At 40.7% G+C, this 13,287-nt stretch overlaps 2 protein-coding genes across 2 annotated transcripts in view; both read left to right on the top strand.

Moving 5' to 3' along the window:
- Positions 1 to 7,467, top strand: part of LOC106990363 (cytochrome c-like) — a 65,707-nt gene extending 58,240 nt beyond the window's left edge. The window contains exons 2-3 of the mRNA XM_027963888.3: positions 4,983 to 5,067; positions 7,054 to 7,467. Coding sequence (XP_027819689.1) covers positions 4,983 to 5,067; positions 7,054 to 7,383 — 415 coding nt within the window. The 3' untranslated portion in view covers positions 7,384 to 7,467. The remainder of the gene's footprint in view (positions 1 to 4,982; positions 5,068 to 7,053) is intronic.
- SCHIP1 (schwannomin interacting protein 1) overlaps positions 5,001 to 13,287 on the top strand; it is a 186,604-nt gene continuing 178,317 nt past the window's right edge. The window contains exon 1 of the mRNA XM_042235034.1: positions 5,001 to 5,067. The gene's annotated coding sequence lies outside the window, so the exon portion shown is untranslated. The remainder of the gene's footprint in view (positions 5,068 to 13,287) is intronic.

Raw genomic sequence — 13,287 nt, 5'->3', positions numbered from 1 at the left:
GCTGAGACTTTAGGGTTCAGCATTAAGCCCAGGATACTATAGACTTTCATCAAATTTTGTCAAAGAATGAGTAAATTCCCACCTTCAGAAGGAGCATGGACTCACAAGGGGCTGGAATGTACACCCCAAATATCAATAATATTCATTTATATATTCAGAAAAAAAAGAGCTCAAACAAACCATAAGGGACTTGGCAGAAACATTCCCTTTTCACTTTTACAATCAGCATCTTCATATATTTTTAGAAAAACAAATATAAAATTGTAAAATAAATGTAATTTTTTAAAAAAACACATAACTTTGACATTCCTAAGAATAAGCTTCACCTTAAGCTTGAACATAAGGATAATACCTGAAAAATTATATTCTTTACTGATGCTTCTAACCATCATGTGCAAAGGATCTGTGACCACAGATGGATTAATACCTACTACTCAACCTGTAGTTTAGTTTATTTTGTTCGTTTCGGTTTTGTTATACTTGCTTTTTCTTTCCCAAAAGGGGTAACATACTATTAATACTATGTGATATGTATTTAGCTGAAAAGAATATTAAATAAATTTTCTCAATCTACAGCTTTATGAAATTTTAGTTTACATTATTAACATTTTATTAGAAAAAAACTTTTACTTTCCTTTAGACGTGTTATTAAGTTTATTAAATCTTTATTTACACATGCCTTTGGAATTTTGGAATCACATGGTCTCCTGTCCCTTTCCTTTATATATATATATATATTTATTTATTTATTTGGCTGCTTTGGGTCTTAGATCTAGTACCCTAACCAGGGATCAAACCCGGGCCAGTGCTTTGTGAGCTCAGAGTCTTAGCCACTAGACCACCAGGGAAGTCCCTCCTCCCTCTTTCTTTTCCCTTCTCCCACGAGAGAATATCTCTGATCTAATTTCAGAAAGGGCTTCCCTGATAGCTCAGTTGGTAAAGAACCTGCCTGCAATGCAGGAGACCCTTGGTTCGATTCCTGGGTCGGGAAGATCCGGGAAGATCCCCGGAGAAGGGATAGGCTACTCACTCCAGTGTTCTTGGGCTTCCCTTGTGACTCAGCTGATAAAGAATCCACCTGCAATGCAGGAGACCTGGGTTCAATCCCTAGGATCTTCTAAGGAAGATCCCTTGAAGAAGAGAAAGTTTACCCACTCCAGTACTCTGTCCTGAAGAATTCCATGGACTGTATAGTTCATTGGGTCACAAAAAGTCAGACACAAATGAGAGTTTCACTTCAATTTTAGAAAAGAAAATATGATTAGTGGGTCAAAACTATAAAAATATTAATGCCTCCTGAAGCAAGTTTTCAGTTTGTTTTTTAGAGCTTAACTTGTTTGATTTTGCAGTACCTTATAAGGTATAAATATATTCATTTCATACAACCCTCAATGGCTTCAAGCAATACATATAATGTCTTAATTGCTAGTCAATTTACACTGAAGTTGCCCTCTTTAATCCTAGAATAAGCCCATCTTCTGAGACATATCTGTTTGTTTACTGATAAATATTAGCAGATTTAGAATCCCTCACTGGAAGCCTTCCTACATAAGGAAAAATGGAAGTTAGAATTCTTTCCTGAACAACACTGTCAGATAAAGCTTTATCCTTGTTCTTGTTTAGTTGCTACATCATGTCCAACTCTTTTGAGACCCTGTGATCTGTGGCCTGCCAGGTTCCTCTGTCCATGGGATTCTCCAGGCAAGAATACTGGAGCAGGTTGCCATTTCCTTCTCCGGAGAATCTCCCCAACCCAGGATCAAACCCACATCTCCTGCACTGGCAGGCAGATTCTTCACCACTGAGCCTCCAGTGCAGGTCCACAAATCATAAGATACTAGGAGAAAACATTGAAAAATACTTTGATATACAGTCAATTCAAGGGTGACTGAACAGTAGTGTGGGGATGCGACATACAGGTCCCTTCCCCAGGTGTGGTGAATCACCCAGCTGGCAGAGGGCTCCCCTGGGATAATAGCACCTGGGATAAAAGAACCTCTTGGCACTCACTAATCTAGGCTGATAGCATCATTTAGACAGGCTTAGAGCCAAAAGAATGCCAAGGTCAATGTATTTGTAGCAAATATTAATTCTTATCAATTTAAAAATGAAAACCATAAATAATAAATAACATTTAAGACAATTTTACAGAAATCATATCATAGTCTAAAACTATTATATAACTGTTTTCTGTTTTGCATAAGGCCTTCCATTTCTTATAGACAGTTAACACTAGTTATAATCATAGGTATTTTATCTTCTGCTTCAGTTAACTTTATATCATAAGCATGTTTCCAAGCTTGTATAGAGCTTTCATAATTATTATTTTTAATGACTATGTGAAGGCCATTTGATTACTTTTATTACTCTGGCTATCCTCGATGCCTATTATGCTCAATGAGTCCTGATGAGAGCATAGGATGAGTGCGTGTGTTCTCAGTCACTTCAGTCATGTCTGACTCTTTGTGATACCATGGACTGTAGCCTGCCAGGCTCCTCTGTCCATGGGATTCTCAAGGCAAGAACACTGGATTGGATTACCGTGCCCTCCTTGAGTTTAGGATGCTGCTAGTCTAAATGCTAGTGCCAAAGCACCTCAATTCAAATGTAAGTTTATTAACCTTTGTGCCTTAGTTTTCTGGTCTGTAAAATGGGGTTGATGACAACTCCAACCACACGGGTTTGTCATGATTAAATAAATTAATTTTCTTAAAGTGCTTAGAACAGTGCCTGGTACATGGTAAGCAATCATTAAATGTGAACTATTATTATTGATGTATCAACATAAATGACTTTGGAGCCTTCAGGTCATCTCTTGCTTTTGCTATTGCAGACAGCAATGTAATGAATATCTCTACTTATCAGATGTTTTGCTTCTGTTTAATTATTTCCTTAGATTAATTTTCTAAGAATAGATTGCTAGGTCAAAGAGTTTATCACAACGATTACTTTCAAAGAAATTCTTTTAACCTTTCCCCTTGAAGAAAATGTGATGGCATGGAAAACAAACAGTAGTTGATATAAAAGGGATGATCACGAAAAGAAATCATGGCTTTATTTAACAACAATAATTTTAGTAAAAACACATTTTATTCATAAAACTAGGTAGATATTATACAAAACCCTGGGTCCTATTCAACTGATTTAATCCAACAAGTATTTCCCTGCCTGCTCTATGCTTCTTCCATGCTAGGTATTAAGCAGGGTATAGAAGGATATGAAGTGACCTTTGTCCTTAAAGACTCAAAATCTATGTAAGAAAGTGAAATATGATGGTAATATGATACTATAGAATCAAGGGCCAAATTATATATATATATATTTTAATCCAAAATCTATGATACAGATACCAAATATTAGGTGTAGTCTGCTGGCAATAAAGAAACGATATTTAGTTTCAGTGAAGAAAAAGTGTGTGTGTTGGGGAGATGGGGGTATGTAATGATACAAGTGCACTTATATACAAAACAGAAGCAGACTCACAGACATAGAAAACAAACTTATGGTTACCAAAGGGGAGCAGGGAAGATAAATTAGGAGGATGAGATGAACATATACTCACTAATATATATAAAACCAAAAGGACCTACTGTGTAGCACAGGGAACTAAAGTCATTATTTTGTAAAAACCTATAAGGAAAAAGAATGTATATATACACACACACGCATATGAGCTTCCCTGGTGACTCAGACAGTAAAGAATCAGCTGCTTGCAATGCGGGAGACCCAGGTTCAATCCCTGGAAAAGGGCATGGCAACCCACTCCAGTATTCTTGCCTGGGGAATTCCATTGACAGAGAGGAGCCTGGTGGGCTACAGTACATGGGGTCATAAAGAGTCAGACATGACTGAGCGACTAACACACGCACACACATATATACATATACAACCGTATGTACATATATACAGATATATATATGGTGGTTTAGTCGCTAAATTGTGTCCGACTCTTGTGACCCTGTGGAGCCCGCCAGGCTCCTTTGTCCATGGGATTTCCCAGGCAAGAATACTGGAGTGGGTTGCCATTTCCTTCTCCAACATAAACACACACACACATACATATACATATATCTTATATGTTTTATACCTCAAACCAACATAATATTGTAAATCAACTATACTTCAATTAAAAATTAAGTTAATTCATTAAATATATTAAGCAAAAAAGAAGGAAAAATAGAAAAATACGACCATCCAAGTGATAACTAGATTAAGCTCCACTTTTTTTCCTCAGAATCTAACATTTTATAATTTCTTTTAATACACCTCAAACATTTTCTGTACCAAACAGAAAATGTTTGCTCTTGCTAAGATACATTCTTATCCCTGCTGGTTAAGATAAAAGTGCTCCTCAGACTTCAGCTGTGGGCTTCAGCCAAGGGGCACTGAAAGGGGTGCTCAGGAGTGGAGGTGTCCTTGGTCAAGATCTGTGTGTGTGTCTGTTTAGGAAGGGCCTCTGCCAGCTGAGCTGAAATAACAAAATCATCTCCATTTCCCTCGTTCTGAGGGAAGCACTGCTAAAGTATCTTAAACAACCAAAATCTCTGACCACAAGACCCACTACTTTGCTGTCCTCTTCTGAGTGTTGAAGGAAGCAAGGACCAATTGCCTCTTCTTTTTGAGATGAGCAAGATCATTGGTTTGTTTCTAGGAAGCCAAACCTGAAATAGGAGCAGAACCCTTTCCTGTCACTGAGGCAGACTTCCCAGTCACTGTAAACCCTTTCTGTAGGGGGCAAGCCCCAGATAAAGGGTTTTCCAGTCTTCAAAATGGCCTGCCAAATACCATTCGTGTACCTTATCCAGCAGTTTTCAAGCTGCCTACTATGTACAGATCCTCCTGAACTGACAGGCTCCAGATTTTTCCAGTCGGTTTAAGCCTCTGCCATGTCCAGAGAAGGAGCTGCTTTGCCCAAACAGGTCCCAAAGCAGACAAGTGAAACTGTTTTCCTTATATGGTGAAAAGCGCCCTGTCGCTTTAAGGCCAAGAGATTTGGCTGCAGATGGTCCCTGGGAAGTTTGCAGGCAGCCCCATCCTGTGTCTGCTCCTCTCCTCGCAGCTGTGCAGGTGAGTTTCCAAACCTTCTTTCCCCAATTTGCCCTCTACAGTCTCTCTTCTGGCCTAGCCAGTTGGAAATGCCCTTACAGAGGGCTAGAGAAATTCAGGGTCAATAGAGATGGTGTTGTTTGAAGAAGTTTGAGCTGAAGGAAAAAAAAAAAAGCTTACTAAAAGCTTACTAGGAAAATGTGCAGTAATGCAGCCAAGGAGGATGCTTTCAACTTCCAGTGGGGAGGCAGCATCAAGGTTACAGGAGGCCCTGAGGCTTTCCGGACCAAGCAGGGGAGGAGGGACAGATTCTAGGTAAGACCCTGCAGGGGTGAGTTTGGACTTCTAAGCTGTAGAACCTGGTCAGCTGCAAGTCTAAGCCAGACAGAGGTGAGAGGAAATAATACTTCTGCAAATGCTGAAGGCTTTACAGGAGATGGAGCTACAGGGTTGACTAGAAAGTGAACGTGAAATGTTTGCAGCGTCTGCTGGCATGGAAGGCTGCAGCCTTAACCCTTCATTCAGCCTGGCTGATTAGCAAGTAGGATTTGACTGCACAGAGCACGGGCGGGGGTGGGGAGGGCTGTGTGGAGTATTGCAGTAGAGACTAAAACAAATGGATAAGACTGTGATCTATGATCATGGAACCGCATCTTGGTATCCCCACAGTACCACCTGCAGAGAAAAGAGCTTTTCTAAGCTCAGAAATTCTATGTCATCCACAGGCAAAGAGCTGCAAGAAGTCTCATTTTAAGCTGCTTACTGCTCTGTCACTTACTAATTCAGTTTCCTGATTTCTTTTCTCCCATGGCCTGGAGTCCCCTAAGATATTAATTTGAAATTAATGAATAGAACTTTTTAACAGCTAGAGATGTGCCAGCAGAAGTGTGTCTGTGAGAGGCTGAGATGTAGTTGGGGATTGAGGTTGGGATTTTGTGGATAGGATGAAAAGAGACGGGATGGCATAAGAGGAGAAACTCTTGATGGCCATTTTACAATGTATGCAAAGCTCTTTAACTGAGCCCATTCATCAGCTACAGCCAAAATAGAAGTCCACCCAGGAATTTTAAAAAGAGTGATGCCAAATTATAGGATTGGCCTTGTCTTCCCTCCTGGTTGAGTCTGGGGCCATTCATCATTCAGAGGCCAGAGGTTTCTCTACAGTTGTTGTGTGGGGGAGTGAACCTGGAGGCTGGATTAAAATTCCTTACATACCCCATGCCTCTAAAAAATATTCATCTGAGTAGTCACTGAAGAATTTGTTTTATTATTAACTAACAAGTGCTCTATCTACTTGTTTTCTAAAGACAGAATGTCCATGACAAAAAGGTTTATCAACAAGGATTTGTTAGTGCAAGAGTTGCTCTTTTCTCACTTGTGATGGCTGGGCAAAGTGAGAATTTTCGCTTGCCGAAACGCTGATGTCCTGAGCAGAAAGTTAAATTTTGAGTTCATAATTTGGAAGAGAGCAGGGAGTGTGAGTATAATTTTACTTCGTTTGTTTCAAGTTAAATCCAGAAAGCAGTGTCGAATATACTGCTTTCAAATATGAACACTGCCAAGAAAAACAAAGTCTAATCCCCAAAGCTGGAAAATCTCTAAAAGTAACAGACTGTGACCTTATATAAGCTAAATCAAAGTGTTAAAAGGGAAAAGATGTGGCTTCCTGAACATTTCACATATTGACCCTCAATCACACATCAACTAGAGGACATCTCACCTGTGCCTCGGTTTCCTCACCATTAAATTAGGCATTTCTGTAGGGCCTTTCCAGTGAAACGGAAAGATCCATTGTTGCTGGAACTGAGCAGATCTGGGTTAAATTTTCCAGTCCCGTCATTTATTCCATAACCTTAAGTGAGTTACACAGCCAGTCCGAACCTTGGTTTCCTTATTTGTAAAGAGAGTAAATAATTAACAGCATCATCAGAATTAGAGGAACCTACCGGGACGTAGGCTCAGACCTGCATGTCCTTGGACTTGGAGAGCAGGACATTGTGAAAAGAGAATGATCTAAACGCGGGTAATGTGGAAAAGGACAAGAAGCTTTTTATTCAGAAGTGTGTCCAGTGCCATACCATGGAAAAGGGAGGCAGGCACAAGATTGAGCCAAATCTCCATGGTCTTTTTGGGCAAAAGACAGGTCAGGCCCCTGGATTTTCTTACACAGATTCCAACAGGAACAAAGGCATCTCTTGGGGAGAGGAGACACGGATGGGGTATATGGAGAATCCCAAGAAGTACATTCGTGGAACGAAAATGATCTTCATGGGCATTAAAAAGATGGCAGAAAGGGCGGACTTAATAATTTATCTCAGAAAAGCTACTAATGAGTAATAGTTGTGCATTGCCTTGTTTATTACAAAACAGAAATGTCTCATGAGCTTTTTTATGTGTACCACATTTAAATAAACCTCATATAGCAGCATTCCAATCATGAATAGCTGGTAGGATATTTATTTTGGATAGTCCTGATTTATATAGACTGACTCATGGTTAAATTAATATGATCAGCTTTTTGAATTGTGATACTAATGCTAGTTCAGCAAGTACTGTCTCCATTCTCCCCTTCTAAAGACATGACTGGACTTGATGAGTAGTGGTCAGCTCTTTATAGAGATGGTGAATGCCATCTCAAAACCTATAGGAAACTGGTTTTACATTTAAATTTATATAACTGATTACATTAATATATTTAAATATGGAGGATATCCCTTCACTGTGTCATAGAACAGCAAGACTCACCTGTGTTTCACATTGTATTCATTAGCCTGCTAAAGGCAAGGGCTGAAGATAAGCTGGTAATGTCCACTTTATCTTTTTGGTCTTAACTATTACCAATTTAATTAAAATCCCCTGTACCTAAAATGTTGCCTTTTATTCAATGAAAGGCATTTTAGTGCAGTTCATGTATAAAGCATAGAAAGAATATTTAATTATTTTCCTATTTCATAGGTGATCTGTAAGGTCACCTGGGCTTCCCAGGTGGCAGGTAAAGAACCCACCTGCCAATGCAGGAGGCATAAGAGATGTGGGTTCAATCTCTTAGTTGGGAAGTTCCCCTGGAGGAGGGCATGGCAACCTACGCTAGTAATCTTTCTTGGAGAATCTCATGGACAAAGGAGCCTGGCAGGCTACAATCCATAGGGTCGCAAAGAGTCAGACATGACTGAATTGTCTTAGTACATACACAAGGTCATATGCTTTTAAAATTTAGCTTCACGAGCTATAGTGGCAAACGTTGCTTTTGAATTCTTTATTAAGTCAAACTAAAGTTATAATTCAGGACTGTCTTTTAAATTGCTATTCCAAAACACATATAATCGTAGAATTATCATATGTGATTGGCAATGGTGCTTTGGCCAACTTGTTAGAAACATTAGAGGAGATATACAATCAACAAAAATTTATAAATTATGTGATCCTAAGACTCTGATGCTGGGAGGGATTGGGGGCAGGAGGAGAAGGGGACAACAGAGGATGAGATGGCTAGATGGCATCACTGACTTGATGGACGTGAGTCTTAGTGAACTCCAGGAGTTGGTGATGGACAGGGAGGCCTGGTGTGCTGTGATTCATGGGGTCGCAAAGAGTCAGACACGACTGAGCAATTGAACTGAACTGAACTGAAGACTTCAGATAATTAAAAACAAAACCACAGATCATAAATAAATTAGAGGAATCTTGTAATCCAGTAGAGTCTCCATAAATATTATTTTTCATTATTTTCTGTATGACTTAGGAAACTGTATTGTTCCTTGCAGAGGAGGAAATGTTTTGAGAGCAGAAACCAGCCCTTTAGCACAACTTTAGAATCGCTGTTACTTCACCCCCTTCTCCCCACCCTCCTTCAAGAAAGGATGCCCAAGTCCCTAGAAAATCCGTTCCTAATTATTAACCAGGCTCATTGCTCAGAAGTTTTTCTTAAATCAAACTCACTTCCCCCTATTTTGTGTTCAGAAATATGAATATTTGGTTGTTTCCCTATGGTATAAAGATAATCCATGGGCTTCCCAAGTGGCGCTAGTGGTAAGAACCTGCCTGCCAATGCAGGAGACATAAGAGACGTGGGTTTGATCCCTGGGTCGGGAAGATCCCCTAGAGGAGGGCAGTGCACTTCAGTATTCTTGCCTGGAGAATCCCATGGACAGAGGAGCCTGCCCGGCTACAGTCTGTAGGGTGGCAAACAATTGGACACGACTGAAACAACTTAACCACGCATGCATACAAAGATAGTTCATACGCGTGAAGAACAATGGTAACCACCTTAGAATTTCAATAAAGGTGGCCTATCCAAAAGCAAGTTTAAACAGCATTTTTAATGGATTTTTGTTATTGTTGTTATTAGAAGCCACATCTTATAAGTGGTTCAGTAATAACCAATTACTAACTTTCAGTAAAATCTCCTAACACATTCCTACCACTGTCTTTAAGAACATAGTTAGTGCCATTCTCAGAGTTTTAATCATTCACTGCAGTCCATTTAAGATCAGGGTTGCCATACCTGCAATGGGGCTGTGTGTAGGACACAATGTTAAATTGAAAACATTCCTTCCACCAGCTTAGAAAGGTGGTGATAAATAGCAGCAGCAGCAGAAACATTCCATTGGAAACACAAATCACAGCACATGCATTGGCTGGGAATTGAGAGCTGTCATTTTTAACTCAAATAAGGGTAGGTCACCCCTTTAGCCAGTCTTCTAGTGGTGGATTAACACTCTGTCAGGACACTGGTGTTTAGGATCTATTTTTGGCCACTTAAAGCAGCTGTGAGACTCTGGGCTAGTTCCTTTATGTATCTGAGCCTCAGGTCCATGGTCTGCCTCATGGGAATGACATTAATACTCACACACATGGTTGTGGGAAGAACAGGAAAGTTGGAAGTGCCGATACTCAATAATTATGTTGGATCTGAATGCCTGACATTTTCTAATAATGTCCTTGTTCTTTAATAATAAGACATCGGCCATCAGTTCAGTTCAGTTCCGTGTCCAACTCTTTGCAACCCCATGGACTGCAGCAAGCCAGGCTTCCCTGTCCATCACCAACTCCCGGAGCTTTTTCAAACTCATGTCCATCGAGTCGGTGATGCCATCCAACCATCTCATCTGTTGTCCCCTTCTCCTCCCACCTCCAATCTTTCCAAGCATCAGGGTCTTTTTAAATGGGTCAGTTATTTGCATCAGGTGGCCAAAGTATTGGAGTTTCAGCTTCAATATCAGTCCTTCCAGTGAATATTCAGGGCTGATTTCCTTTAGGATGGACTGGTTGCATCTCCTTGCAGTCCAAGGGACTCTCAAGAGTCTTCTCCAACACCACAGTTCAAAAGCACTACTCTTCAGTGCTCAGCTTTCTTTATAGTCCAGCTCTCACATCCATACATGACTACCGGAAAAACCATAACTTTGACTAGATGGACATTTGTTAGCAAAGTAATGTCTTTGCTTTTTAGTATGCTGTCTAGGTTGGTCATAGCTTTTCTTCCAAGGAGCAAGCATCTTTTCATTTCATGGCTGCAATCACCATCTGCAATGATTTCAGAGCCCCAAAATATAATCTCTCACTGTTTCCATTGTTTCCCTATCTATTTGCCATGAAGTGATGGGACCAGATGCCATGATCTTAGTTTTCTAAATGTTGAGTTTTAAGCCAGCTTTTTCACTCTCCTCTTTCACTCTCATTAAGAGGCTCTTTCGGTCTTTGCTTTCTGCCATAAGGGTGATGTTATTTGCATATCTGAGGTTATTAATATTTCTCCCAGCAATCTTAATTCCATCTTGTGCTTCATCCAGCTCAGCATTTCGCATGATATACTCTGCATAGAAGTTAAATAAGCAGGGTGACAATATACAGCCTTGACATACTCCTTTTCCTATTTGGAACCAGTCTGTTGTTGCATGTCCAGTTCTAACTGCAGCTTCCTGACCTGCATACAGATTTCTCAAGAGGCAGCTCAGGTGGTCTGGTATTCCCATCTCTTTCAGAATTTTCCACAGTTTGTTATGTTCCACACAGTCAAAGGCTTTGGCATAGTCAATAAAGCAAAAGTAGATGTTTTCCTGGAATTCTCTTGCTTTTTTGATGATCCAGCAGATGTTGGCAATTTGATCTCTGGTTCCTCTGCCTTTTCCAAATCCAGCTTGAACAGAAATTCATGGTTCACTTACTAGAAGCCTAGCTTGGGGAATTTTGAGAATTACTTTATTAGTGGGTGAAATGAGTGCAACTGTGTGGCAGTTTGAGCATTCTTTGGCATTGCCTTTCTTTGGGACTGGAATGAAAACTGACCTTTTCCAGTCCTGTAGCCACTGCTGAGTTTTCCAAATTTGCTGGCATATTGAGTGCAGCACTTTCACAGCATCATCTTTCAGGATTTGAAATAGCTCAACTGGAATTCCATCACCTCCACTAGCTTTGTTCATGGTGATGCTTCCTAAGGCCCACTTTACTTTGCATTCCAGGATGTCTGACTCTAGGTGAGTGATCACACCATCGTGGTTATCTGGGTCATGAAGATCTCTTTTGTATAGCTCTTCTATCTACTGTTGCCACTGGTCATAGACTTTGTCTATACCATTTAGACCAATCTGCAAGTATGAGTAGTGTCCAAGAATGTGTAAATTGAACTTTTAATAAAAACTAAGGTTTCTGATTTGGTGGAACCAAAGAGAAGTTGGTGCTGAGGCCATCCTAGATCATGCTTCAGGGGTTAACTTTGGAAGACAGGTTTAAAATCTGCTGGATCACACAGGGCTTTGGATAGACTCCATTCTCTGAAAGTATTTTATAACTTTGACCCCACTAGAGGTACTTCTGTGTCTGTATACTGGCAGCAAGAGTTAGAATGGGGGAATGCAATGGTGTAGGTTGAGCAGGTGGAGCAGAGAAATCCTCATGGTGTTGGATCTCTTGACCCATCTTTGATGCCCCCTCCTTCCCACTGCCCCCAGGCATCTTGAGCTTGTCAGATGCAATTCTTTCATGAAATTACCAAGCTGGGGGAGCCTGAGGAAGTGTCTAGATCAGCTGCTTGCCTTCAGTCAAAGCTGCCCTTGAAACCACCAAGAACAAGGGCCACCTTCCTCTGCTCAGAGAAGGAGCCTTTCCGTTTCCAGTCTGTGATCTCCCTGCATCTGGGCTGCGTTTGGGAAGCTATTCCTTTGCTTTGTACTACAAACCCATTCTCTCTTGGTGAGCTCTGAGTCTGTCCTTGGTTATAGCAAACTGCTATCCTATCTGTGGAAGCGGCTGCTAGGGTGGGGCATGCCCATGGCCACATCTTCTTTTAGGGGAGGCACTTCCTGTTTCCTCTCTGATTAATCACCAGGTGAGCACGCATGCTTCTTGTTTGACTGTACCACATCTATCCATCTCTGCTTTCCCTCTCCCTACTGCAGTGCTTCCCAAACTAGAGAGAGCATGCATCAGCAAGGCTTGTTAACACACACAATGCTGGGATCCACCCCGAGTTTCCGACCTGCAGATCTGAGCTGGGGCCTATGTACAATTTGTTTAGGAACCACTCACCTAGTCCAACTCTCAGTCTCAATCTACTGTTTCCAGTAACCTGCACCACCTCCTGACTTCCAAGATAACATCTCCTCTCTATTCTTGGGGGTTAAACAAAGCCTTCTCCTCACCACAGTTCTATGCTGCTATTTAGCAAATTCTAATTGTAACAAGCATGGTGATAAACACTTTACTGCAATTATTTGTAATTTTCCCCAACAACCCTACAAGTTTGATATTATGAGATCAACAGAAAGAAAGTAACCAAGATCTCACAGGTGCCAGAGAGCAAATGTGGTATTCACATTCAGATTGATCTGGAAAGATTTACTCTTTCCACTATTCTAGAGCTGGCAAATAGATGTTTAACTTGTATGTCAACTCCAGTTCATTGCTAGTTGCTGCCAGAAACACTCGGTTGAGAGTCCCAGATGGAATGGGTGCTCAGCAAAAGGAGGTATTAAGATTGGTGAGCTGTACCTGCTGTGATGCAGGAGCGGAGAAAGAACCCAGGTGCCGTGTGTTTGCTATGCCCCATGTGATGCCTTGTTCGTGGATCAGTTTTGTCAGCTACTAGAATCAGATGAGAGATGGGTACTCAGACTTGTTTCACAGAGAACAATAAAACATTTCCTTTTTCATCTCCTTCTCCAAAGGGTGAATCTAAATTTTTGAGGCTATATTTGAAAAGGTATAATAGCTTGTAAAGTAAAATGAAATCCAGTTAATATA

This window comes from Ovis aries, chromosome 1 (genome assembly GCF_016772045.2).
Source record: "Ovis aries strain OAR_USU_Benz2616 breed Rambouillet chromosome 1, ARS-UI_Ramb_v3.0, whole genome shotgun sequence".
Lineage (NCBI taxonomy): Eukaryota > Metazoa > Chordata > Mammalia > Artiodactyla > Bovidae > Ovis > Ovis aries.
Note: the sequence above shows the minus strand (reverse complement) of the source record. Positions and strands in the feature narration are given on the sequence as shown.